This window comes from Oncorhynchus kisutch, linkage group LG7, assembly GCF_002021735.2.
Source record: "Oncorhynchus kisutch isolate 150728-3 linkage group LG7, Okis_V2, whole genome shotgun sequence".
NCBI classification, from domain to species: Eukaryota; Metazoa; Chordata; class Actinopteri; order Salmoniformes; family Salmonidae; genus Oncorhynchus; species Oncorhynchus kisutch.
This window is the reverse complement of record NC_034180.2, coordinates 32023020-32049926: the sequence shown is the minus strand read 5'-3', so window position 1 is coordinate 32049926 and position 26907 is coordinate 32023020. Positions and strand designations below refer to the sequence as shown.

The 26907-nt window shown below is 42.7% G+C and overlaps 1 protein-coding gene across 16 annotated transcripts; it reads left to right on the top strand.

Annotated features, from left to right (window-relative positions):
* Nucleotides 1–6222: 6222 nt before the first annotated feature.
* LOC109894474 (60 kDa lysophospholipase) lies at nucleotides 6223–25372 on the top strand. 16 transcript variants are annotated; one of them, XR_004210631.1, is made up of 19 exons: nucleotides 6223–6534; nucleotides 9316–9454; nucleotides 11140–11175; nucleotides 13626–13737; nucleotides 14032–14157; nucleotides 14242–14325; nucleotides 15897–16023; nucleotides 16123–16235; nucleotides 17185–17370; nucleotides 17459–17572; nucleotides 17841–17960; nucleotides 18271–18366; nucleotides 19885–20048; nucleotides 21657–21743; nucleotides 22167–22266; nucleotides 22800–22865; nucleotides 23451–23474; nucleotides 23673–23748; nucleotides 23898–25372. XR_004210631.1 is itself a non-coding variant. In XM_031828954.1 (18 exons), exons 1-18 carry the CDS (start codon nucleotides 6258–6260, stop codon nucleotides 23940–23942), a joined length of 2016 nt encoding a protein of 671 aa, XP_031684814.1. In that variant the 5' UTR covers nucleotides 6223–6257; the 3' UTR covers nucleotides 23943–25372. The 16 variants fall into 16 exon arrangements, 8 of the variants coding, with proteins under 8 accessions (XP_031684814.1, XP_031684817.1, XP_031684816.1 ...); XR_004210634.1 differs by lacking the exon at nucleotides 11140–11175; XR_004210630.1 differs by having other exon boundaries at nucleotides 22800–23474.
* The last annotated feature ends 1535 nt before the right edge of the window (nucleotides 25373–26907 follow it).

The window sequence follows — 26907 nt, the reverse complement described above, 5'->3', positions numbered from 1 at the left end:
AGCAGATAATGAAAACATGACAATAACAGTAGCTGATGTAATGAAAAGTTGGAGGGTGGTTGGTAATGGAGGACATCAGGTGGATCCATGTCTGGGTGTTAGGCAGAATCCCCATGGTCCTGGAGAACAGGAGCAGAGTAAAGGGAACAGGGTTGGAGACAGACTTAAACAAGCAAACACACAGGTTTATTATTATCAGGTATGTAAAAATACAGTTATTTAATTATTTAATTTAAATGTTTGATTAGACATGCAATAATGTTAATCGCAGACAGAAAAGAAAGGATACCTGTCTAATTTTTGATGTCAGTGGGGTTGGTAAGGGATGGTCTTTCCTGGGTCTCGCCTTCCTTTCGTCCTTCTTCCAAGCCAAGTAATTCACCCAGATGTCGAAGCACTTGGTCCCCTTGATTCTTCTCAGGTGGCTCTCCTTTTTCTCATGCGCCTGGTCCATGTTCAGTCTCACCTTGATTGATAAAATAAATAAATGTAATTAAATGTCATATTATTACAAATACATCTGTTATATATCTCTTGGAAGGCCAGAAAATAAAATTAACAGCGGACAATAATTTTTACCTGGTCAAAAACCTCCACATCCATCCTGGAAGTGGACTTCGAAGGCGTTCTGATCTGGTTTGACAACTTCCACATCAGGTGGAGTATCAGTGACCTCAAAGTACGTTATACAAAAACAGCTAAATAAAAACACTAAGTCAATCAAACATTTTTGATACTACAGTACATGCAATAATGTTATATACAATTGCATTGTTTACATCAGTTAATTAACTGCTGCGGCTCCCCTCCATATAGCAGGCGATTCAGAGTGAATACTCTGGAGGCCTGGACACTGCTGTGTTGTGTGCAAAGATAATTACCTTCAGATTTTCCTCCTTCCACCATTCCTGGTACCTGTCAAGGGACTTGACCATGGCAGTTCCGTTGGTCCGTTCACCCAAACGTGAAGTCACCATACATCTACACATTCAGGTTATATATACAGTTGAAGTCGGAAGGTAACATACACTTAGCTTGGAGTCATTAAAACACATTTTTCAACCACTCCACAAATTTCTTGTTAACAAACTAAAGTTTTGGCAAGTTGGTTAAGGACATCTAATAAAAATTACAAGTCATTTTTCCAACAATTGTTTACAGACAGATTATTTCACTTTCACTTCATTCCAGTGGGTCAGAAGTTTACATACACTAAATTGACTGTGCCTTTAAACAGCTTGGAAAATTCCAGACAATTATGTGGCTTTAGAAGCTTCTGATAGGCTAATTGACATCATTTGAGTCAATTGGAGGTGTACCTGTGGATGTATTTCAAGGCTTACCTTCCAACTCAGTGCCTCTTTGCTTGACATCATGCGGAAATCAAAAGAAATTAGCCAAGACCTCAGAAAATAAATTGTAGACCTCCACAAGTCTGGTTCATCCTTGGGAGCAATTTCCAAATGCCTGAAGGTACCACATTAATCTGTACAAACAATAGTACGCAAGTATAAACACCATGGGACCACGCAGCCGTTATACCGCTCAGGAGAGATGAACGTACATTGGTGCGAAAAGTGCAAATCAATCCCAGAACAACAGCAAAGGACCTTGTGAAGATGCTGGAGGAAACAGGTACAAAAGTATCTATATCTACAGTAAAACAAGTTCTATATCGACATAACCTGAAAGGCTGCTCAACAAGGAAGAAGCAACTGCTCCAAAACTACCATAAAAAAAGCCAGACTACGGTTTACTTTTTGGAGAAATGTCCTCTGGTCTGATGAAACAAAAACAGAACTGTTTGGCCATAATGACCATTGTTATTAAAAGGGGGAGGCTTGCAAGCTGAAGACACCATCCCAACAGTGAAGCACGGGGGTGGCAGCATCATGTTGTGGGTGTGCTTTGCTGCAGGAAGGACTGGTGCACTTCACAAAATAGATGGCATCATGAGGATTGAAAATTATGTGGATATATTGAAGCAACATCTCAAGACATCAGTCGGGAAGTTAAAGCTTGGTTGAAAATGGGTCTTCCAAATGGACAATGACCACAAGCATACTTCCAAAATTGCGGCAAAATGGCTTAAGGACAACAAAGTCAAGGTATTGGAGTGGCCATCACAAAGCCCTGACCTCAATCACACAGAATATTTGTGGACAAGAACTGGAAAAAAAACGTGTCCGAGCAAGGAGGGCTACAAACCTGACTCAGTTACACCAGCTCTGTCAGGAGGAATGGGCCAATATTCCTCCAATATTCACCCAAGTCAATATTCAATATTCAATATTCCAATATTCACCCAACTTATTGTGGGAAGCTTGTGAAAGGCCACCCGAAACATTTGACCCAAGTCAAACAATTTAAAGGCAGTACTACTGTTATGGGATTTTTATGAATAATGACTAAATTATGTATAATTATGTATACATTTAGCTTAGAATTATAAATAAACAGAATACTACTCTGTTACTGTATGAATGTATGAATCTTATTATAATCATAATACTGAATATACAGTGTGTAGTTTTAGTCAAGAATTAGAACAAGGACTTTCTGTTCCTTGCTAGAAACGAATGGAGCTATCGTCAGACCGGCTGGAATACTGTGTTCCTTACAGGAAATTCTGTCCCTCCCAGGAAGGGGCGAGACCTTGGGCTTGTAGTAGATTGTTTAACAGGTGGTAGACAATGCGAGAAGGCTTGTGAACTATATTGCCATTGTATCTGAGTGGAGGAGGGACATTTATGATGAAATGTGAGGTATATTAACCAATGTACATGGTATTATGACCAGAGCTTTCAGGAATAAACGCTATTGATTAATATTGAGACTGATCTTTGTCTATTTTATGCAAATAAGAACCTTACAAATTCTTAGAAACGGACAAAGTGTTTTGCTTTGTTATAATTGAATTGGTTAATGAACAAATAGGAATTCAATGCCTCTAACAACTACCAAATACTAATTGAGTGCATGTAAACTACTGACCCACAGAGAATGTGATGAAATAAATCAAATCTGTAATAAATCATTCTCTCTACTATTATTCTGACATGTCACATTCTTAAAATAAAGTGGTGATCCTAACTGACCTAAGACAGGGAATTTGTACTAGGATTAAATGTCAGGAATTGTGAAAAACTGAGTTTAAATATATTTGGCTAAGGTGTATGTAAACTTCCGACTTCAACTGTATATGTACACTGTATGTGAATGTATATACACTGCTCAAAAAAATAAAGGGAACACTAAAATAACACATCCTAGATCTGAATGAATGAAATATTCTTATTAAATACTTTTTTCATTACATAGTTGAATGTGCTGACAACAAAATCACACAAAAATTATCAATGGAAATCAAATGTATCAACCCATGGAGGTCTGGATTTGGAGTCACACTCAAAATTAAAGTGGAAAACCACACTACAGGCTGATCCAACTTTGATGTAATGTCCTTAAAACAAGTCAAAATTAGGCTCAGTAGTGTGTGTGGCATCCACGTGCCTGTATGACCTCCCTACAACGCCTGGGCATGCTCCTGATGAGGTGGCATGTGGTCTCCTGAGGGATCTCCTCCCAGACCAGGACTAAAGCATCCGCCAACTCCTGGACAGTCTGTGGTGCAACGTGGTGGATGGAGCGAGACATGATGTCCCAGATGTGCTCAATTGGATTCAGGTCTGGGGAACGGGCGGGCCAGTCCATAGCATCAATGCCTTCCTCTTGCAGGAACTGCTGACACACTCCAGCCACATGAGGTCTAGCATTGTCTTGCATTAGGATGAACCCAGGGCCAACCGCACCAGCATATGGTCTCACAAGGGGTCTGAGGATCTCACCTCGGTACCTAATGGCAGTCAGGCTACCTCTGGCAAGCACATGGAGGGCTGTGCGGCTCCCCAAAGAAATGCCACCCCACACCATGACTGACCCACTGCCAAACCGGTCATGCTAGAGGATGTTGCAGGCAGCAGAACGTTCTCCACGGCGTCTCCAGACGTCTGTCACATGTGCTCAGTGTGAACCTGCGTTCATCTGTGAAGAGCACAGGGCGCCAGTGGCGAATTTGCCAATCTTGGTGTTCTCTGGCAAATGCCAAACGTCCTGCACGGTGTTGGGCTGTAAGCACAACCCCCACCTGTGGACTTCGGGCCCTTATACCACCCTCATGGAGTCTGTTTCTGACCGTTTGAGCAGACACAATCACATTTGTGGCCTGTTGGAGGTCATTTTGCAGGGCTCTGGCAGTGATCCTCCTGCTTCTCCTTGCACAAAGGCGGAGGTAGCGGTCCTGCTGCTGGGTTGTTGCCCTCCTACGGCCTCCTCCACATCTCCTGATGTACTGGCCTGTCTCCTGGTAGTGCCTCCATGCTCTGGACACTACGCTGACAGACACAGCAAACCTTCTTGCCACAGCTCGCATTGATGTGCCATCCTGGATGAGCTGCACTACCCGAGCCACTTGTGTGGGTTGTAGACTCCGTCTCATGCTATCACTAGAGTGAAAGCACCGCCAGCATTCAAAAGTGACCAAAACATCAGCCAGGAAGCATAGGAACTGAGAAGTGGTCTGTGGTTATCACCTGCAGAACCACTCCTTTATTGGGGGTGTCTTGCTAATTGCCTATAATTTCCACCTGTTGTCTATTCCATTTGCACAACAGCATGTGAAATTTATTGTCAATCAGTGTTGCTTCCCTAAGTGGACAGTTTGATTTCACAGAAGTGTGATTGACTTGGAGTTACATTGTGTTGTTTAAGTGTTCCCTTAATTTTTTTGAGCAGTGTATATAAACTCACTGTACTATCAGTGTCAATTTCTAAAAAAACTCCAAGCTAAATTTGGTTAGCATCAAGCTAGCGAACTGTTACACGCTATTTTCGTATAAATATTAACACTGACACATTTGATCGTGACATCACATATTTACATATATGACCTAAAGTAAACTGAGCCGTTGTTCATAGAAAATAAAACAAATTGGATCTATAAGGTTGAAAAAATAGTACAGAAAGTTTGGACACCATGTTAATCCCTTCTCATTCATGTAAACCATTAGCAACCTAGCCTAACTCCATCAACTTACTTACAATGGGAAAAATACCAACCAGTTTTTCACTCAGTTAAAACTGCCTTCAAACATCACCAAACTCATGGACTATGTAATTAACCATGTTACTTCAATATTTTGAGTCATATAGCATTTTCACACATTACATGCCTGAATTAATAGGGTAACAGTATGAGACAGAGAAACGTTCGTTTTCAGAACTAGTCATTCTCCATAATGAAGAAGAAATGTTAAATATCTCACTAATCATGTAAGTCAGACACGTAACGCAGGAGTCACGCAGACGTTAGTAACGCGTTGGCGTCATGTCATGTCAGGTGGTACAGTTGCCTAGGCTTATATATGTCCCTTATCATACCCCATAGACTTCTTCTGGTGAGTCTCACATGCTGACCACAGAGCTTTGCAAAATATATTTACACATACATGTTATTCAATTACTGCATCCACACTGCTCTCGCGTGCCAATGAGCGTCTGTGTTGCTAAGCGCTAAAATAGTCAGTTATATTTGTGATGCTGAACACAGTGAAAGTCCTGCCTCTCCCATCTCTTCATTGGTTTATAGCAGCAGATACCCACATGCCATCTCCATATTGGTTATACTCACGTGGGTGATTGAAAGATGAACTGAGGTCGGTCGGTAGTGGTAATACAGCTTATTATGAAAGTTAGATGCCAATTGCCATATAAAGTCCCAAGAAGAAAAAGCCTGGAAGGAGGAGAGATGGCAAGAAACGATTCCGTTGACCGTTTTATGTGTGGATCAATTGTCTGCGTAGAGCACCTTGTGCATTTCAGGTAAAATAACAGCAACTTTTCGACCTGTCCCCAAATGAATATAATTGGTACAGAGTTTGTTTTGATATTTCAGTGTCGTGTTCGCGTTTGGTCTGATTGGACAAAATCTATTTGCGCACGATGGCCCAGGTCTGGGCATGGTGTTAGTCTCATTGTTATCATTGCATGTGCATTGTTTTACTTTGAAAAACATTTTGGGCAATATTATCATTGTGAATCATTATATTTGCGTAGATTTATAATAGAATCAAGCAGATTAGTAACATTACAGTAAATTGCGTTTTGGCACTTCACAACAACCTGTCATTGGTAGTGGCCTGTCACTTTAAGAACATCCCTTGGTTTGTCTTGCACTCTTCCCCCGCTGTCTAGGAATCATGGCGGAATGTAAAAAGTCTACCTCATGTCCGTCTCCAGCTTCAGAAATGACCTCTCTCGCTAGAGCTTTGTCGCATTCAAGGTTGAGTCAACCTGATCAGTCTGTGATCAAGTCGCATACTTCTGTTTACCGGAGCAATGTGGTGCAGCCAGGCCGACGGAGGAGGTTGTCGAGCAGCAACAGTGTTGAGTCTCTGGATGTGAGCCCTTGTGCTGAAGCGCGAGTCTTGGTCATCAACACCGGAGGAACTATCGGGATGATGTACCATAATAACGGTAAATAGGTTTGGCCGGGACTTTTAAAAATGTATTTGTTGTTGCCCAAACAAGTGCATTTATTTGATTTGAATGATGCTGTGTTACGCGTGTTGATGGAACACATTGATGGAGGAAACTTGCTAGCTACAGTCGCAGTGTATTCATTACACAGACGAAAGGTTTTGCAACAGAAACCATTTACTCCAAACAAAAAACTATTCCAACGTAGGGGGGTAAAACCGGCCACATTTTGGCTGCCAGTAGGGGAATCCTGCTGTAGAAGGTCATGTGAACTTCTTGCAACATATATTGGTTGCCCCTTGAAGATCTTGATCATGTTTGTCCATGCATGGTTAGTGAAGATGACATTTTCAACTCACTTCCTTCCTCCCATTGTAAGATGGATTTGAGAACACACACTCACTATGTGGATGGATGTGTACTGCCCTAACGGTCAACTAATGATTAACTACCTATGACGTACAAAATTAGGTAACAGCAGGACTCAGCTTCATAACATTATGTTATGGGTACAAGACAACCAAAGGTATTGCTTGCTTCAGTACTGGTTAACTGTCCAATCAGTCACAGTTGACCTAAATGATGGTGTTCACCACAAACCTTTGCCAGAATGAGTTTGAGGGAAAGATCAGCTGAATCAGGAGCTTTCATCCACACACCCTTACAAAGATAATTACATTTGTGACACAACACTGGAACTTTAATCTGCCCATCTTTTCAACTCCAGTCTTTGGAGAGAGAGAGAAACTCTCAGCCCCCGTAATAGTGGCAGAGAGTCCCCGTGGGGAGACGGCAAGGCCGGTTCATCACTCCAGTGCCTTGCCGTTCACCTTTCCGTTCACCTACACTCAATCATAGGACCTACTGAAGAGATGAGTCTCCAGTAAAGTCTTGAGTTTCAGACCAAGTTTGCGTCTCACATGGAGAGACAGACCATTCCATTTAAATGTAGCTCTATAGGTGAAAGCCCTGCCTCCAGATGTTTGCTTAGAAAGTCTAGGGACAGTAAGGAGGACTGTGTCTTGTGACCGTAGCATATGTGTAGGTATGTACGGCAGGGCCAAATCGGAGAGATGAGTATGAGAACGTCCATGTAGTGCTTTGTAGTTTAGCAGTAACATCTTGAAATCAGCCCTAGCATTAACAGGAAGAATGTGTAGAGAGGCTAGCATTGGATTAATATGATACATTTTGGGGGGTTCTAGTCAAGATTCTAGCAGCCATATTTAGCACTAGCTAAAGTTTATTTAGTGCTTTATCCAGGTTGGCCTGGAGTAGAGAATTGCAGTAGTATAATCTAGAAGTGACAAAAGCAGGGAATAGCTTTTCTGCATAAAAGGATAAAAAGTTTCAGATTTTTGCCATGTTACGAAGATGGAAAAACGCTGCCCTTGAAATGTTCTTGATATGTTTGTCAAAAGAGATCAGGGTCCAGAGTAACACTGAGGTCTTATACGATTTTACTAGAGACGACTGTACAACCATTGAGATTAATTGTCAGATCAAACAGCAGATCTCTTTGTTTCATGGGACCTAGAACTAGCATCTCTGTTTGGTCTGAGTTTAAAAGTAAAACATTTGCTGCCATCCTCTTCCTTATGTCTGAGACACATGCTTCCAGGGTCGGCAATTTTGAGGCTTCACCATGTTTCATTAAAATGTACAGATAGCAGTAAAAGGAGGAGAGAGAGAGATCCTAAAACAGAACCTTGAGGAAAACCAAAAGGCTACTCTTTCCTGTATAATTTATGTCCTGGAAAGGGAAATGTGGAAAGAATGAATATTCCTTCGCGGGCCAAGGAAACATTAACTGTCAAGCATTTTGGATCAGATGTCTGCTGAATAATATCTTGAGGCTAACCAGCCCTTCTCATTTCATTCAGCATCCACTACTGTGGATGGTACTTGGAGTAAACACTAGACCATAAATAACATGGCCATAGTTTCTAGGTACACTGTTTTTACACCATTCCAAAGATTCTGTTTGGAATGGCCCCGAGAATTGTCTTTATGTAATCTTTCCATATACTGTAACCAGTGGCTGGTGGTCCATTTTTCACAGGTCCTAATTTTAGTCAGCAGTTTTTTCCAGTGGCTTGGACTCAGGTTTCACTCCTCTCAGCTGCCCTGCCTCATCTCTCCCATTGAAACGCATTAGCAGTCATGTTCCAGTGTGACACTTAGCCTGCAGCCTTCTCTTACTCAGGCTACTTGGGGACTAATTTCTGGAAATAGGCACTCAGTGGTAACTGACTTCACCATTGAAGACCCAGGCTCTGTTGTTGGTTTATTAGATTTGCATAGTCTGGTTGGCTATTGACCTATGATGAGTTATATAAGACATTTCCCAATACATTAATGATTAGAACTATATTCCAAACAGCCTGCTTTTCATATTGATGTGATTCTCACATTTGCCACTAGGGTTGAGTATAATACAAGGCATGATTTACTGGGAATAGTAAACCTGGGCTCCATTCGGTAGCCAAACGCTTTCATAGCCAAACGTTATTGAACGTTGCAGATAGAAATGCCACAAATAGAGCTGACATGAAACCTTATTCTACATGTCAGAGATACTCTCTGTGTTCTACATAGCATATTCCTATCTGAACGCTCCAAAATGTTGTGTACTGCCACCCTCTTTTCAAAAGTAACACCACACAGATCTATGTAGGCTATTATTGGGCTCACCTTTCCTGAACTCTGACTGATTAGTTATGTTGCTTTGTACACTAATGGCAACACCTTCTCTCTCTGTCTCTCTCTCATCCACAGTGCTGTCCCCAGAGCCTAATGCGTTTGTGAAGGCCCTGCGAAAGCTTCCCATCCTCCATGATGAGCAGTATGCCCTGCAGACCCGTATGTACGACTACTACAGCACGAGTGGCCCACAGGAGAACACCCTTGTCCTGCCGTAAGTCACCCATACACCCCACCTCTCCTGGGCTCCTCTGCAGAGTTAAATGAGGACATGGTTTACTTTATTGTACAATCATTCAAACTGTGAAAAGGTGCTATTTGACTGACAAACTTCAGATGGAGAGTTTGTAGTTTGATACAGATGATGATACAATTAGAGTAGAGTAATAGTAGTTAGTCTATAACTGGTGTTATAGAAATATGTGAAGGGGACCTCAACCTACCTGTTCTACCGATACATACATTTTCACGCCCTTACCATTTCATTACACAGGAGATGAGTGTGTATTGTAGGGAGGCAACGGTACACAGTGTTATCGAACCATTCTGTACGCCCCGTACGGTTCAATGTGAACAGCAGAATTACGGTATGCCTGTCATCTTCCTATAATTTCCAAAATGTTCTTATTGCGCTGCAGACTACATGCATGTTGTACATTCACACCCAGGGACCCAGACGTGCATTTTGAGGCCATTAGGGGGCTTCTGAGGGCTGACAAACTTTACTCCACACCAATGTCTCAAAATGTAGTGACCGCAACCCCCACAGAGAGAAGCACATTTTAAAGAGGCACTGTCGTCTTTCAAGTCCGCTGTGTGGGAACATTTTGGATTCAGCGGTCAATACGATGATAAGGGTAAGAAGACCATAAACAAACAAAGTACAGTCTGCAAGTGTTGCTTGGCCACTGTCGGCTACGCAAGTGGAAACACTTCTAACGTGTCGTTTATGTGGCCATCACCCGGCCGTATCCCTTGCAGGTGGAGCTGGAGCAAGGAGAGTCCACTCGTTAGCCAAAACAGAACAATCTCTCGCTGCTGCCTTCCAACAACAATTTGCGACAAATTCATAAAAACAAAGAAATAACGAGAGCAGTGGGAGTATTCATAGCCAAAGATTTGCAGCCCTATTCGGTGCATCCTGACTCGGGATTTCGTCACCTGATGAAAAAAAGAAAAGATTAGCGCATTATAAGGTCCCCTCCCGCACACATTTCAAGCAGCAAACGAATTCCCAAACTCTATGAAACATCACGGAGAGAAATTGAAAAGGAATTGACACAGACACCCAATCTAGCTCTCAGCTGATAGCTGGTCTTCCAGAGCAACTCAAAGCTACCTCACTGAGACGGTTCACTATGTACTGGATTGGGAGATGAAGAGCTACAGGTTGTCAAAGCTAAGAAGCACTTTTAATTGTAATGTTTTTCTCCCCTTGATTTCATACAGTAGTTACAAACCAGGCGTAGTCAGTCATGCTGCCATTTTACTGGATGGAAAGTTTGATTTGTCTATAGGCAAAATAAAGAGTTCATTGTTTTAAGGGTGATGTGTTTAAAAAAAAAAAAACGTAAATATAAAGATAGCGAAACCGTACCATTAGCGTGACCCACAAAGCGTGATACCTACCGACCCGTGGGCCCACGGTAGCGTTGCATCTCACAAGACTGAAGCTCTGCTTCCTGTTTTATAACCATTGACAGCTTTTATTTCAGGGCTTTTTCAACCTACAAGGCAGGATAAAGGTTGACATCCTCCCCCAAAATCTGTTCACTATGATGCCTCCATAGCAGTAGGCCTACAGGATATACAATGCTTGTTGGGGGATATCATACACATGTTTCTATTCCCTGCATGCTTGGGAATATTTCACTCTAAAACTGTCTGTTGTTTTGACAGGATGCCGACAGACCTCGCTGATGAACTATCAAAAAGGTCCTGAAATACTGGTAGCATACTGTGTGCCTGCGCTACGCTGTGTGGTTTGAATCCTCTGTATCCGTGCCGTCTGGAGTCAAAAAGTGCCTGGCAGGAACAGTTTGCTGCTGTTGTCTGTGTGGACCTGTCAGGGAGTGATCATTGGAGCACACACCTGTAGGGAGTTGTGCTGCAGCATTTCAGTAGCGGTGTTCACGCCTGACTGACATTCTACCCTCATTTCCTCTCTTCAGATACCTCGCCTCACTCCTGCTGGAGGGAGCTACTCCCATTGGTTCATGTCTAGTAAAACCAGTGCAGAACAGTCAAGTTCTCATAACACTTATGTAATGTTACAGTAGCAACCCCAGGAGTTTTTCTGCTGCCAGAGAGAGAGAATATTCCTGTGAGTGTTTGCTGGTGCCACGCTGGCAGAGAGCGAGGCTAATCTGTGTTGAGCGTGTTTGATTCCTGTAGTCTGGTTCTCAGTGTGTGTGTTCAGGAGCCGCGAGAGGGCCCTCTGCTGAATATGGTCCTGGCAGGTCGGATCCGACGGGTGCCGGCTATCGCCCCTCCAAATGGAGGTTGCCTGAGCCCAGGCCAAGGCATCCTGGGTCAAATCCCTCCCAGCAACCTCCTCTCCTTTCTGGGCCTGTGATGCCGGTGACAGTGGGGGTGCCTCTGCCTGCCTGCACGCTAATCTCTACACAGACAACCAGCACATGGCTCAGTCCCGCCACCTAAAACCCACTCAGAGCAGCTCAGGACCACAGATATAGAGACTGGAGGGGGCAGGGTGGGTCTGGGTTATAGGGGACAGATAAGAGAATTACACAAGTGCGCTATTTTTAAAGCTGTTTGCGTGAAGGGGGGATGGTGGCACTGTGCCTGCTTGGATCATGTTAATATTTGTTTGGAGGACTGCCATGTCACCTCCATAGCCTTCTACTCCTCATCGCTTCAACAGTCTCACAGGAGATTCATAGGACTTAGGATAGGATTCAGATTCCGTCCCACAGACAAATGTATCAGTCTCATTATGTTTTCAGTGTAATTTCAGTAGTTGATTCAATCATCCTCTTTCCTCCTTGCTTCTGTAAGGTTATTTTTCATTATTACCATCATTATGTTCCTTTTTGTGGCTTCAAGTTAATGTTGATTAACACATACTAGCTGTCACCAAACATTGCTATTAAATGTCCCTAATGCCTGAGTTATTTATTTTTTATATTATGCTTTGCAGTGAGCATGTGCAGTGGACTTGAAATAACATTGACAAAGATAATGTCAATATATCCTAACATTGCTTAAATGTTTTACATTGAGTGGAGTAGGAAGTTGGTTTGTTGAATAGCTGAGTGAAAAGCAGTAGTGAGCTTCCCTGTGGGTAGCCTTTACCTCAACCTCCCATTTGCCCCTCTCACCACTCTGTTCCTCATCAGCAGGCCAGGCCACAGGGCAGCATCCTACCCAACCCTCTTTATGCTAATAGCCATTTCCCTGCCACACCGTCGGCTATACCAGGAGATAAATGAGTAATTTGTGATTTGAATATTGTTTCCAGCAGCCCAATCACTAAGATTATGAACAACATATGTTTGAGGATTGTGTCTGGAGCCAGGGATAATTAGGGTAGTGTCTTTAGGCCTTTGGTTAGGTGCTGAGGGTAAGCTTGCTATTTCCCCTGCTGTTCTATTGAACCCCCAATAAGGGGGGTTCAATGGTTTGCACCCTCCGCCCTCCAGTGTCTTGTCCCGTGTCTTAAAAAGGGAGATTAAGGGGAAAGATCTTTGCACAGCTGTTTAGCCCAGGCACAATCTCTTTATAGAGCGCAAGCAGGAGACTACGAGACGCCAACGTTACCTCTATCTAGAGGACATATTAATATGCATGGGAGGCCAGGATGAGCTGCCCCTGTCTAATTAGAACATGGGGTCTCGCTCTCGAACACACCCCTTTTCAACCCCCCCCTCCATACTCCCAAAAGGCACCCCTTACCCCTCAGAATACAGGCAAATTAGTAACTCCTCATACAGCATCGTAGACTTCCCAGGGAGTCGCCCCCTCCCTCATCATGCCCATAATTCACACCCAGTGCTTAGGAACTGGTTTGGGCACCCTGCTGCTGAAACAGAAGGCCCAACCAAATAGACTGTCGCGCTTCATGACGTAGGCTAGGCTTGTTTCACTCTTTTCCTTTATCTTCTGCCTTTTCCTCATGTAAACAGAACCGGCTCCATGTCTTAATGAGTTCGTAAAGTAAACAGAATAACCAAGTCAAAAAAGAGGGGTGTCTCTACACCCCTAAAGGGATTTCCTTATTTTATGTAATAGCCACATTTGCTTAACCTGGATTGTTTGTGTGTCTATGTCAACTGTCTGCTCTGTTGATGCACAGAGCTTCTTTGGGTGTTTTCTGTAGATATGGTTATTTTAGGATAATTATGACTCAACTTGTCTTTTCCCAGGCTGTGCAAACAAAATAAGAGGATAGTGTACACTGTTTTAGAGTACAGCCCCTTGCTGGACTCTTGCAATATGACCACAGATGACTGGGCCACAATTGGGAAGGACATTGAGGTACTTGGTGTGGTCATTTTATTTATCTTGCACTTCACACTAACATGAACCATAACCCTGACTTTTACCATTTACATAAGCAGAGGCATTATAATGCAATAAAACAACAATCTCAAGTCATCCACTGAAGTAAAAGTCAGTTGTCCCTTTCCTTTTATGTAAATGGACTGTACAGCTTTTGTATTAAATACAGTACTTATTTCAAGTAGCCTGTGGCAAGATGTAGGCTACACATGTTGACCTTGGAACCTTGGGTTCAAGGCTGATCCTGTTCTCTTTGTCTCTTGGTTCCAGAAACACTATGAGAAGTATGACGGTTTTGTCATTCTCCACGGCACGGACACCATGGCCTACACAGCATCCGCTCTGTCCTTCATGTGTGAGCATCTAGGGAAGCCTGTCATCCTCACCGGCTCCCAGGTACACCTGCCATCCATACAGCTAAACTGCTTCATAAAGATTAGATCACAGAAGGGTGAAATGTTGTTTTATGACCTCTTTCAGGTGCCGATCTATGAGATGAGGAACGATGGAAGAGACAACCTGTTGGGGGCGCTGCTGATCGCTGGTCAGTTTGTCATTCCTGAGGTGAGTAGAGGAGGGAGGGACACTTCTTGGAGCAGCACTCACACACACCTGACTGCATGTCACCTGAACTTGTTTTTGAATGCAATGTAGTTGAATCATCTTGGCCAAATATCTCCCTATTCCCAGTTGCACATTTTTAGATGAGAACTATATCACTTCTCTAAATTGAATGTGTGTTCATACTATTGTTCATGCTGTTGACTTGTGTCTAGCTTTTTAGCCTGCTATGGTATTAAGGTGTTATGACTGGCTATGTCCTCCCTGATTGATAAAGGTGTGAGGATGAACTTTGTTGGCAGACAATAGGCACCAAAAGCCTTACACCACTTGTCTAACAAGACTGTTCAGTAAAGCATGAAGGTGTGAGTGTCACAATACAGGACCTGAAACTGCCAGATGAGACTTCAGAGTTGTCAAAGCATGTTTATCTTCAAGAGAATAACTAAATGTACACACTCTCCGGGGCCTTTATATAATGCTGTATCTAGACAATGTGCTACTATCGATAAAGATGGAATGATACATTTTAAATAACAATTAAAACGGACACCACAATTACAATCACATTTATCAATTGGTTTGTCATATGCTCTGTTACATCAATAGCACAAAATGGCTGTAACTGTTGAAGGGAGCATACAAATATATATATTTTTTTAACGCTCAACCGTTTCCCGTGTGTGTATCAAGAGTGGTGCACTACCTGAAGGACATCTAGCCAACTTGACACAAAGTGGGAAGCATTGGAGTCAACATGGACCAGCATCCCTGTGGAACACTTTCAACACCTTGTTTTATACACTCCGTGTAGACAACTCTGTTCCTGGAGTGCCGCAGGTCAAATCAAAAACATGAAGTGTCTGCGGCACTCCCAGACCAGGGTTACATGTGTAGCCCACTGTCCTGCTGAATGGCAGGACAGTGGGCCTCAGGTTCTTGTCAAGGTATCTCTGTGCGTAGAAATGGACTTTGATAAAATGATATTGTTTTCGTTGTCCATAGCTGCCCATACCATAACTCCACCTCCACAATGGGGCACTCTGTTCACAACGTTGACATCAGCAAACCGCTCGCCCACACAACGCCATACACGTGATCAGAGAATGTGAAGCCGGTTGAACGTACGGCCAAATTCTCTAAAATGACATTGAAGGCGCCTTATGGTAGAGAAATGAACATTTAATTATCTGGGAACAGCTGTGTAGGACTTTCCTGCAGTCAGCATGCCAATTGCACACTCCCTCAACTTGAGACATCTGTGGCATTGTGTTGTGACAAAACTGCCCATTTTAGTGGCCTTGTGTCCCCAGCACAAGGTGCACCTGTGTAATGATCATGCTGTTTAATCAGCTTCCTGATATGCCACACATGTCAGGTGGATGGAATATCTTGTCAAAGGAGAAATGCTCACTAACAGGGATGTAAACAAATGTGTGCACACAATTTTGTGTATATGGATCATTTTTGGGATATTTTATTTCAGCTCATGAAACATGGGACCAACACTTTACATGTTGCATTTTATATTTTGGTTCAGTGTATGTTTAATTCATTCTCATCTGTGTTTCTAGGTTTGTCTGTATTTCCACAACAAGCTGTACCGGGGCAACCGTGTGACCAAGGTGGATTCTGGGAGTTTCAATGCCTTCAATTCTCCTAACCTGGCTCCTCTGGCCAATGCTGAAGTGGATATTAAAAGTAATCAAGTGGTGTAATACTGGGTCTGTCCTGTGTTCAAATCTTTGACGTGGCCGATGGATTGATGTTTTCCCTGAACTCTTTCCCTCTCCCCTGCAGTTAACTGGGACACGGTGTGGAGAGCAAACACAACATCGCGGTTCAGAGTGAGCACTCAGATGAACCGTAACGTGGGTCTGCTGAGACTCTTCCCAGGCATCACTGCGATGACCGTAAGAGGCTTCCCAGGGTGGGGGTGAGAAGGGGGATAGTGGCTCTGCCCTTTTTCTGTTGCCCATTCAACCACATTATTACGGCCTTCCTACTTCTGATTTACGGTAATAGTGAAAGTAATACCCTATTGTAGAAAGACTAAATGAGAACAGCCATTTGGGGCCATGTTTATCCAGAACTCTTCATTGTAGCTCTGTTGTGGTGAATCCTCTCATGCAGGTCCTACTGTGTTTTCTGACGAGCCAGCATCGTGTGGGCGTTCCAAGTGGTCTGCATACAGCAGGGAGCTGCTTTGGGCTGCCAGCTGCGTTTAGTCCAGTGAAAAATGAGACTGGGTTATGGGGCATGTCCAATTACCCGTTAAAGACGAGGGGCTTGGCACAGACACTTAAACACTTAGATATGCCTCCCTCGCTACAGATTGAGGGGAGGATGGTTTTACTGTCTCAATCTGGTCCCTCTGCCGACGCTGGCCATGATGCTTTTTTAAAATGTATGTTATTATCTGCTTCTTTGATTATGCATCAGTGTCTCCTCTGCCTTCCATGGTCTCTGCCAGCATGGGGTTTATTTGGGGTTCTGTGTTGCACACACTTTTGGCTAGCTAGCCGCTTGATCCGAAATCCAATGGAAGATAACTTGCTATGATTCCCTCCCTCCACAAGTTAGGTCTAAGGACCGTTGCCAAGTGAAATGATGCTGTCTCTGAACACCTTGAAGTTAATGGTTCCCTGTGCCTGGCCGTTTGATCCATCTCCTCTCCAGATACCAGAGCTGGTGTTCTTAAAGAGCGATCCTGGAGCCAGTGAATCACCCTGGGGGGCAGATGAGGGGGGGGGGGGGTCTGGGCATGTTGTTAAACCCGATCCTAGCTTCATACACTCCTTCTTTGTCCACAAGCCAGACTGAGATGGCCGCTCATCCCGCTGTCTGTGTCTGTGTGTGCAGGTGAAGTCCTTCCTGCAGGCGCCCATGGAGGCCATCGTCCTGGAGACGTATGGTAGTGGAAACGCCCCTGACAACCGTGCTGACCTGCTTGAGGAGTTCCGGAATGCCACAGAGAGGGGCGTGATCATAGTCAACTGCACCCAGTGTCTGAGGGGTTCTGTCACCACATCGTACGCCACTGGAAAGGTACACCAGAACCCTGTGTTCAGTGGGAGTGGGAGAGTGCACATGATGTGGATGGATGTGTGTTAACATGTCTTCCTGATCCCCTTAGGCCTTGAGTGACGCAGGACTGGTGGCAGGCTGTGATATGACTCCTGAGGCTGCCCTGTGCAAGCTGTCCTACGTGCTGGCCAGGACGGACCTCAGCATAGAGGCCAAAAGAAAGGTAGGAGTCTCAGTCAAAACACACTCATTACCTCACTACACTCTGTAGGACCCTTATAGAAAATATTTTGAAGCGAATGTCAACATTAGGCTGAGCTTTAGAGTGACATCTGTGTTAGTCCTATTTTAACAAGAAGGTAACGGCAATAGATGGCAGAGAGGATTCACATGCGGATTAAGGTCAGTGACACGATGGTGTAATCCTTGATCATGCTTGTCTCTGTTGACTGTGTTTGTGTGTTATCTGTCCTTTTGTTGTCTCTGTCCAGATGCTGAGTCAGAACCTGCGGGGAGAGATGATCGCTGACCTGCAGGGGGCCAAGCTCACTCTGAGTGACAGTCGCTTCATCCAGGTCATCGCCAAGTCCCTGAGCATCAGCTGTAAGGAGGTGAGGCCACCGCACAGCCAGCCACATCACACACACACTGTCACCACCACTGAGTCGGCAGGGTTACTTTCCACCTAACATGTTTTCATTGGGCTCCTGCTTATCTGATAGGACAGAGCTCCCAATGAAGTACAAAAAAAAGTCATTGCAATGCCCAGTGGTAGTTTTTTTTTCCCAAAGTGTTAAATCCAATTTTTATAGTGTATTTTTATAGGTGTCACTTACAACACATTACATACAGCATTCCTCCACTGATTGTCAGTCTTTGTATTGACATGACAGCTGATGTTTTTTCTGCTGATATTTCCAGGAGCTAGAAGCCGTCCGGGATGCTCTGACACCCACCTTAGCTTGTGCCGCTTCTAAGATAGGAGACTTGGAGGCCTTGGATGCCATAAAGGAGATGGTGAGGAACATTTACATAAATATAACATGTCTGTTAGTAAAAAGAATCACTGCAACAACTGACCTCACATACTTTCAGGAGGGGGAGAAGAAAACACCTGTTCTAACGACATGATTACAGGACTGTAGGACAAAGTTCAAACCATATGTTTGTGTGTTAATAGACACGTTTCCATACTGATACCACAGACTTTGCACTGTACCATGAACATATGTTATGATGACTGAACCAGCAGACTGGTTCTGCTACATTCACTGGCTCAATGCAGAATGCAGATAGATGCCTAGTAGCCCAAATTACTCTCAAAATCCAATGTTAAATACCAGTTCTATCTATTCTTGTTCCACTCTGAAGACTGTTCACCTAGCCTGCTTGTTTGATTTTCTTTTACGAGACCCCTTATGTTGAAGGTCAATTTGACCCCGTAGTGAGTTTAACACTGAAATACTATTTAATTTAATTTTTTCACAATGACCCCTCATCTAGTCCTCTAGGTAGGGTTAATTCATTTGTAAAACAAAATAACTCTGTACTTGACCTGCAAGTTGACCTTTGTGCTAGAGACATTGTATTTTATGCAGTAAAGGTCTAACCATGACTATCTCTAGGATATAAGTATGTTTTCCTTGTGATGTTCAGAGGCCGAAGGACAGTGATCTGATGTTTGGCTAAAAATGAGCTTAAAGTGTCATTTCATTTATGACTTTGGTATAAGTATCAAATATTTATGTATTTAGTGTATTGTGTCAAATTGACCCAGAACATCATCAGTGTACAGGGTGAAAGAGAAATGTGTGTGCTTGTATTACTCCCTCAGTCCCACGCTACAGTTGGTTGAACCGGTCAGTGCTGTACATACCAAAGATACCTGCAGAGTTTCATCAAATGGAAGACAGTAAACTCAGTAGTCATACTGTGTTAGATGTAAAGATTGATTTTGATATGGCTTCCTTTGCAGTGAACTTTTGACATGAGAATGATTGCCTTGTGTTTCCAGGCAATTAAATGTTATAACATACTTATTTGGGAAATTAGCTTATTTTCAAAGGGATATATTTAAGCAATAAGGCCCGAGGGGGTGTGGTATATGGCTAATATACCACGGCTAAGGGCTGTTCTTATGCATGACTCAATGTGGAGTGCCTATACACAGCCCTTAGCCATGGTATATCGTCCGTATATCACAAAACCCCTAGGTGCCATATTGCTATTATAAACTAGTTACCTAGTTAATTAGAGCAGTAAAAATACATGTTTTGTCATACACGTTGTATAAGGTCTGATATACCACGGCTGTCAGCCAATCAGCATTCAGGGCTCAAGCCACCCAGTATCAATTCGAGATGAGTCTGAACGGTGACAGTAAGGTGTGCAACAGGTCAATGTGTAGCACTACATGGGTTTGATACCTCAATACATGGTTTTAAAATCCACAGTATGATCATGGCACCGTAATATTGATTTATTATTTAACCTTTTATGTAACTATACAGTATGAGATGTGTTTCTTGTCATCAGGGCAGTAACTTAAGTCTGGGGGATTATGATGGACGTACCCCTCTGCACATCGCTTCCTGTGAGGGCCACCTCAATGTGGTGCAGTATCTACTGAGCCAGGGCGCCACTGTCTACGCCAAAGATCGCTATGGGGACACACCCCTGCGCAATGCTGTGCGCTTCAGGTAGGGTTGAGCTAACATGTGGGCCAAGATGAGAGCTTTACATTTTGGGTGGGGTGGCTGAGGTGCATTGAGGGATAGAGGGATGGGTGTTGGTGGAAATAGAGTATGATATGTCCTTAAAAGCTTTGCCTCTACAGTTGATGTTCACCCATCCCTTATGATTCAAGCCCCCAGTAGCCCATTCTAACTGACGGCTTCTATCTGCCCAGGGAGGAGGGTGTGCATCACACAGTAATGATATCATTCACACAGAATTAAGTGGGGCATTTGAAATCCCCCATTGGCCATTAACAACCTCCATATATTTTTGGCAGTCTTTAGAGGGAATGGTGTACAAACAGTAGGCCGTTAGACTGCAGCTCATTAGTGTCTGAGGCAGGGAGTCTGGGCCTGCTAAATTACTATAATGTCCAGGAGGGGAGGACTGCTACTGGGTCTTTCAGGTGGGGGTTGAAACTTTGATGGAGTTGAGGCCACCACAATAATTAGCTGCTAGTTTGTAATCTGCCAATAGCGACATAATTTATTTTCACCCAAAATTGTTATTTTCATGTATTTATTATCATCCATTGACATTGCCGTGTGCTCATCGCTTGGGGACAGTAAGACATTCAAGGCTGCAGTCTTAAATATCATGTTGTGGGTGCCTCAAGGAGAAATACACAAGTGTGTACAAGTGTGTGTTTGTGTGTGTGTGTGAGAGCACCAAGAAAAGTGTCTGTAAACCGTTGCCAGGGCAGGCACAGGCATGCCCATGTTTACTTGGAACTGAAGGACAGAGGGTTGCAGAGTGGGATTTTCAACCTGGCAGCATAATTAACCTCAGACACCTGTGTGCTTGGGGAAATAGCCTTGTCCCATTCAGGCTCTCTTACACTGTCAAAATCACTAAGTCTCTATGATAATGCAATATGTTCCATTTTGTAACAGTTACAGTACTTGCAATAAATAACAATTTATGGAATTTGTTTGTTTTTTAGGCTTTATGCCATTTTAAGTTTAGACCACATTTCAAAAGCCACCTTCCTTATGACCATATAAGGAGTGAAACTGAGTGGAGCTGCTTGAACCAGTCTTACCTGTCTGTCTTCAGTTTCATGGATGATAGAAACTGTGACTAGTCTCTAACAAAAGGACTGGAAATACATTAGCCTTGGCTTGCCACTGTCTATGGCCAAACCTTATCTCAAAGTATCCCTGGTTCTGGCCATCTTTAGAAATGTCTCTGTTTGAGGAGTGTGCCAACTTGGAGCGTTGCCTATTGCCCCCCCCCCACTGTGTAGTGTATCCTTGAAGCTGCTGAGACGTTCTGTTAACTCCATGTGTGGGTGGTTAACTGGAACTTGTCCCTGCTTGTTTAGCACCCTGTCACAGTGCCATAACCGGTCACTGTCACTGCACGTTGCAGTCCTAATAAATCAGACCTCAAACAATGGATCAGTACTCTTCCACCTTATGGTTTCAGTTGACTCTGACTCACACTGTGTGATGTTGATTTTCTACCTTTCATCTTTTCCTTGATTCTTGTACACTGTGTATAGCATCTATATATGAAAAGGGTCGGTCATATCTATGCATGTGTGTCTGTCCGTCTGTCTGTCCATTCAGACACAAAGAGGTGGTGAAGCTGCTGAGAAAGACTGGAGCTCATTTCTCCAGGGATGAGTTGGAGGATGCCGGCTCAGAGCTGTGCAGGTGAGAAACACACAGCACTTCTCACACATGCATTGCCCTGATCCTGCATAGTTTGTGCAGGTATGACCAGTTGTCCTAGTTGTCTTGCCATAAACACTTGGAATGCTCCCTGACCACATAGCTTCAGACCGCTGCAGCATCCAAACATCACTACCACCACAGAACCCTGAATTGCTCCATTTAACTGATATCTCTCTTTTTTTAAAGTTAATATTTTGTCTGTTACTGGAGCAAGGCCTTTGTCTTTGGAAGCAAACAAGCACACTCAGTCCTTTTCAGAATCAATTGGCGTGTTTATTCTAAGATTATACTATAAAACCTGATGTTATTACTGTAGATATCTGATTGCTTGTTTAGTCCCTTTTATCATGAAACCTCTTGAATATCAACCCTCCCAATGAATTATCTGGTACTGTGTCGCAGTCTGGCAGCCAGTGCTGACATCAAGGGCCTGGAGATGTGGCACCTGGCCGGGGGAGACCTGGACACGCCAGGCTACGACGGGCAGACGCCGATGGAGGTGGTGAGTGTTTGGGACTAGGAGCCTCTCTACAACTTACAAACATGGATAGTAAAGGAAGTGTAGGGTAAGGGTAACCCAGACTAGTTATGTAACATAGATAGTAAAGGATGTGTAGGGTAACCCAGACTAGTTATGTAACATGGATAGTAAAGGATGTGTAGGGTAACCCAGACTAGTTAAGTAACATGGATAGTAAAGGATGTGTAGGGTAACCCAGACTAGTTATGTAACATGGATAGTAAAGGATGTGTAGGGTAACCCAGACTAGTTATGTAACATGGATAGTAAAGGATGTGTAGGGTAACCCAGACTAGTTATGTAACATGGATAGTAAAGGATGTGTAGGGTAACCCAGACTAGTTATGTAACATGGATAGTAAAGGATGTGTAGGGTAACCCAGACTAGTTATGTAACATGGATAGTAAAGGATGTGTAGGGTAACCCAGACTAGTTATGTAACATGGATAGTAAAGGATGTGTAGGGTAACCCAGACTAGTTTTGTAAGATGGATCATTAGGGTTTCTCTCTTAGGCTAAGGCTGTGGGGAATGAAGTTGTGATTGACTTCATACACCAGGTCAGCCAGTCCCACGCCCAGGTAAGAGATGGACTATCATCTAGCGTTACTGTTCTCCTCTGTGCTCCTCCAACAGCATTCATCTCTGCTTCAATTAAGAGAGCTTATCTCTCTGACCTGAGCTCACTGAAATCAAACAAAGTGAATAATATTTTACTGTATCGGTCTTTGTCAGTTTATATTGTCTGACGAACCTAAACCAGTTCAGCACACTGTATTATCCACTTTTTTTCTATCTTCAACTTGTCACTATTTCCTGTTTATTAAAAACCTCCTAGTCACCACTGTTTTTCCTCATCAGTCAGATGTAAGTAAAGAGGTAATCCATCTTCGGTCATTTTACTTTTCATCGTGAGAATGAGTCTCATCTCATCCCTGTATTCACAGATTTGATTGAGTTTTTATAGATGTTTATCAGATTAGCAATATATTTACTAAAACATTACTATGATCCCATGCGTGTGAATGAATGGTGTGGCATGAAGCATCCAAGAGGTAGCCTATACATTGGATTTGACATGTAAAACCATGTAGGCTACAGAATAGGGACGTCGTTTCAACTTTGCCATGTGCTCCAATTACATGTTTTGTTTTGCTTACTTCCAGCCTCTGTTTAAAGATGATGCTGAGGTAAGTCTAGAATGGCCACAGCTAGCTCTATGGATTCTCCTATGCTTGGTGGTTGTACCTGTGTCTCCTCTCATCGTATGGTGATGTGTTGCATCTGAGTATGACCTACATGAGTACCACTCGTTGTAGCCTGGCCTGAACAGGTGTTTTTAAAATGGCTGCCTGGTTTTGATTAGACAGTGACACATACCTTTGCAGTTGTAGTCTGCCTGGCTTTGGTGATTTGTTCCTGTGATGGCCTCTAAGCTGTGTTGTCTGGTATGATGACCACCTGGTGAGATGTTTACTCTGAGATAATTATGTTGATTAGTAGTAGAGATTGCAAAGAAAGCCTTCATTTGATGTCATTACTGCTGCTCTTTGTATTGAACAGCACTGCTTGAAATTCAGCTCTTAACTGTTCTCCCCTTGTGTGTGTTTCAGAATGGAGAATACATTGAGTTCTCAGCCTGTCCAAAAGAATCCTGAAAACTAAGACCCTCAACTCTTACCTTTCCATTTTACTCTCTTACACTGGATATTTGCACAAGCTTGCAGATTAACAGTTTTTATTTAGATTCATCCAAACATTTACAATTGATATGTTTGCGTTAATCTCATATACAGTTGGTAAACTGTAGTTGTAAAAGCACAAGTAGCACAACATTGGATGTTAAGTAATATGGATGCTCTGTGCCTATAACAGGCAGCACTATATCTGTTTGTTTTGTATGTACCACAGTATATGATGTATGTGGAAGCAATTCACTCTAATAGGAATTATCAGAGTTCATTGGAAGCACAGGGTAGAATGCTGTTATGTTATAAGAGGCATTTGATTGGTAGAATGCTGTTATGTTATAAGAGGCATTTGATTGGTAGAATGCTGTTATGTTATAAGAGGCATTTGATTGGTAGAATGCTGTTATGTTATAAGAGGCATTTGATTGGTAGAATGCTGTTATGTTATAAGAGGCATTTGATTGGTAGAATGCTGTTATGTTATAAGAGGCATTTGATTGGTAGAATGCTGTTATGTTATAAGAGGCATTTGATTGGTAGAATGCTGTTATGTTATAAGAGGCATTTGATTGGTAGAATGCTGTACCTTTAGATGTGCTTTATGAAACACTACGAGACCTTTATTCTAAATGGAAATCATTGTGTGAATAACTGTTTGCCTATATGTTTGTAGTCTCACTTAGACTGCATGAATGATACATTTCTTCCACCTCCCTGAAAGTAGAGGTATGAGGTGTTTCCTGTTTATTAAACAGAACAATCCATCCCTCTGTTCTGCTTCCACACAGCTCCTAGCATCCAAACCCAGGGTCCTCCTATAGTTGATAAAAGCATCTGATAAATTACATTTTTATCTAAAGCAACTTGCAGAGACAAAAGGTTACTCTAATCAATGTGAAATTCCAACCCACATTGTCTTCTAGAGTTGGGGTTGTGTACTACATCTTCTGCCTGTCTCATCCTGCTTCCTTGTTACCCTACTCTAACAGCCCGGACAGAGACCAATGTCATATAGCTGGACATCACTTCAGCTGTTATCCAATAACTGTTATCCAATAACTGTTACTCAGTGCTACGCTCCTCTACTTCTATGTTCATGGTCAATTAACTATTTGATTCAATTAAAATGTCAACATTCATTAGTATGTGTCAATCCATGTCATGGTTTATGTCATGCATATTTGTACTATTGTGTAACTAGTAGAAAATATATCATAACTTTATAATTGACTGTGATTAAATGTATACATCTATGCTGTATCTGAAGCACACAGGTTTGTGGACAATAGGATGTTCCCTGTTTGTCTCTACCGTTCAAAATGTTGGGGTCACTTAGAAATGTCATTGTTTTTGAAAGAAAAGCACATCTTTTGTCCATTAAAATCATTGATCAGGAATACAGTGTAGACATTGTTAATGTTGTAAATGACTATTGTAGCTGGAAACGGCTTTTAATTTTTTTTATTGGAATATCTACATCGGCGTACAGAGCCCCATTATCAGCAACCATCACTCCTGTGTTCCAATGGCACGTTGTGTTAGCTGATTCAAGTTTATCATTTTAAAAGGCTAATTGATCATTAGAAAACCCTTTTGCAATTATGTTAGCACAGTTAAACTGTTCTGAATAAAGACTCAATAAAACTGGCCTTAGACTAGTTGAGTATCTGGAGCATCAGCATTTGTGGGTTTGATTACAGGCTCAAAATGGCCAGAAACAAAACTTTCCTCTGAAACTCATCGGTCTATTCTTGTTCTGAGAAATGAAGGCTATTCCATGCGAGAAATTGCCAAGAAACTGATCTCGTACAACGCTGTGTACTATTCCCTTCACAGAACAGCCCGTTGTTCTGTTTTAGTTTTGTCACCAGTAGTTTCTGTGCCTGCTGCTTTACTGCTGTAAGAGGTTGAGAAGTTGCCAGGAGAGCTGGTGAATGTCATGCACTTCATTTATAGAACATGTACTTCAATAAAATACTTTTGTAGGCAGCATTAAAACCTGTATTTTGACATAAACATGGGGAACGTCAGGCTCTCACACAATGTATTCTCAGATGAAGTCTCAAACAATAACTACCTATCTGATGCTTTTTCATATGAATTGGAGTGTTTGTCCTCTGTTATTGGAGGTCATTTTCATTACCTAGCTGAAATCCCTGCATTCTCCCAAGGAGATCAATGTGAATAATAAGGGGTTGGAGCTGCACCACACTCATGTAAACTACCCACAGAGCCATAGACTGGTAAGAACCTCCCCCTGTTGGAACAGAATAGGGGAGAAGTGTGTGTGATGACAATTTGAGATGTTTGAATAATCTATGAATATGGATAAAGAATCATAATTAAAGACTACAGTTCTATTGCGCCTCAAAAAGTTAATCAACCCAAGACACCCAAAAGTATGCTGCCTAGTGTTTGCCTATATTATGTTGCCATCCATGCAGTATTTAATCTACCTGTATTAGTTCATTAGACTATGTACTATAATAGGCTACATTTGTGTATACCCATCAGATAAATATTTAGCAACGACTATCATTCTTTGTTTGGTACAGAGTTGATACTTCAGAACATTTCCAGCAATGTGCAGAGAGTGAGTGACTACACTTGGCGTCGTCATCAGGGCGGCTGTATGTTGTACAGCACAGGTTGCAGGTGGAACCCAGCTCAGCCAGTCAGACCTGCATGACCTTCATTCCTCGCTGAATGAAAAGATTGTGTGAACCTACCCCCAAAACACTATATAAAGAGCTGCTGCTCACTGAAGTCACAGCATAGGCATGGATGGCTCAGATGAAACCTCCACTAACGGTAAGATAACTTTTGTAAAAATATGCCTATTTAGCTTAGGGCCTTCTACAGTAGCCTATGAAAATCTGTCAAGGCAAGACACTTAAGTCTAATTGCTCTTGTAAGTGGCCCTGACTAAAAT

Coding starts and splice junctions, on each gene's coding strand:
- LOC109894474 (XM_031828950.1), top strand. CDS start 6,258: ATGGCGGAATGTAAAAAGTCTACCTCATGTCCGTCTCCAGCTTCAGAA. Junction 16,024..16,122: donor TGCTGAAGTGGATATTAAAA/GTAATCAAGTGG, acceptor TCTCCCCTGCAG/TTAACTGGGACACGGTGTGG. Junction 21,744..22,166: donor GCCGGCTCAGAGCTGTGCAG/GTGAGAAACACA, acceptor ACTGTGTCGCAG/TCTGGCAGCCAGTGCTGACA.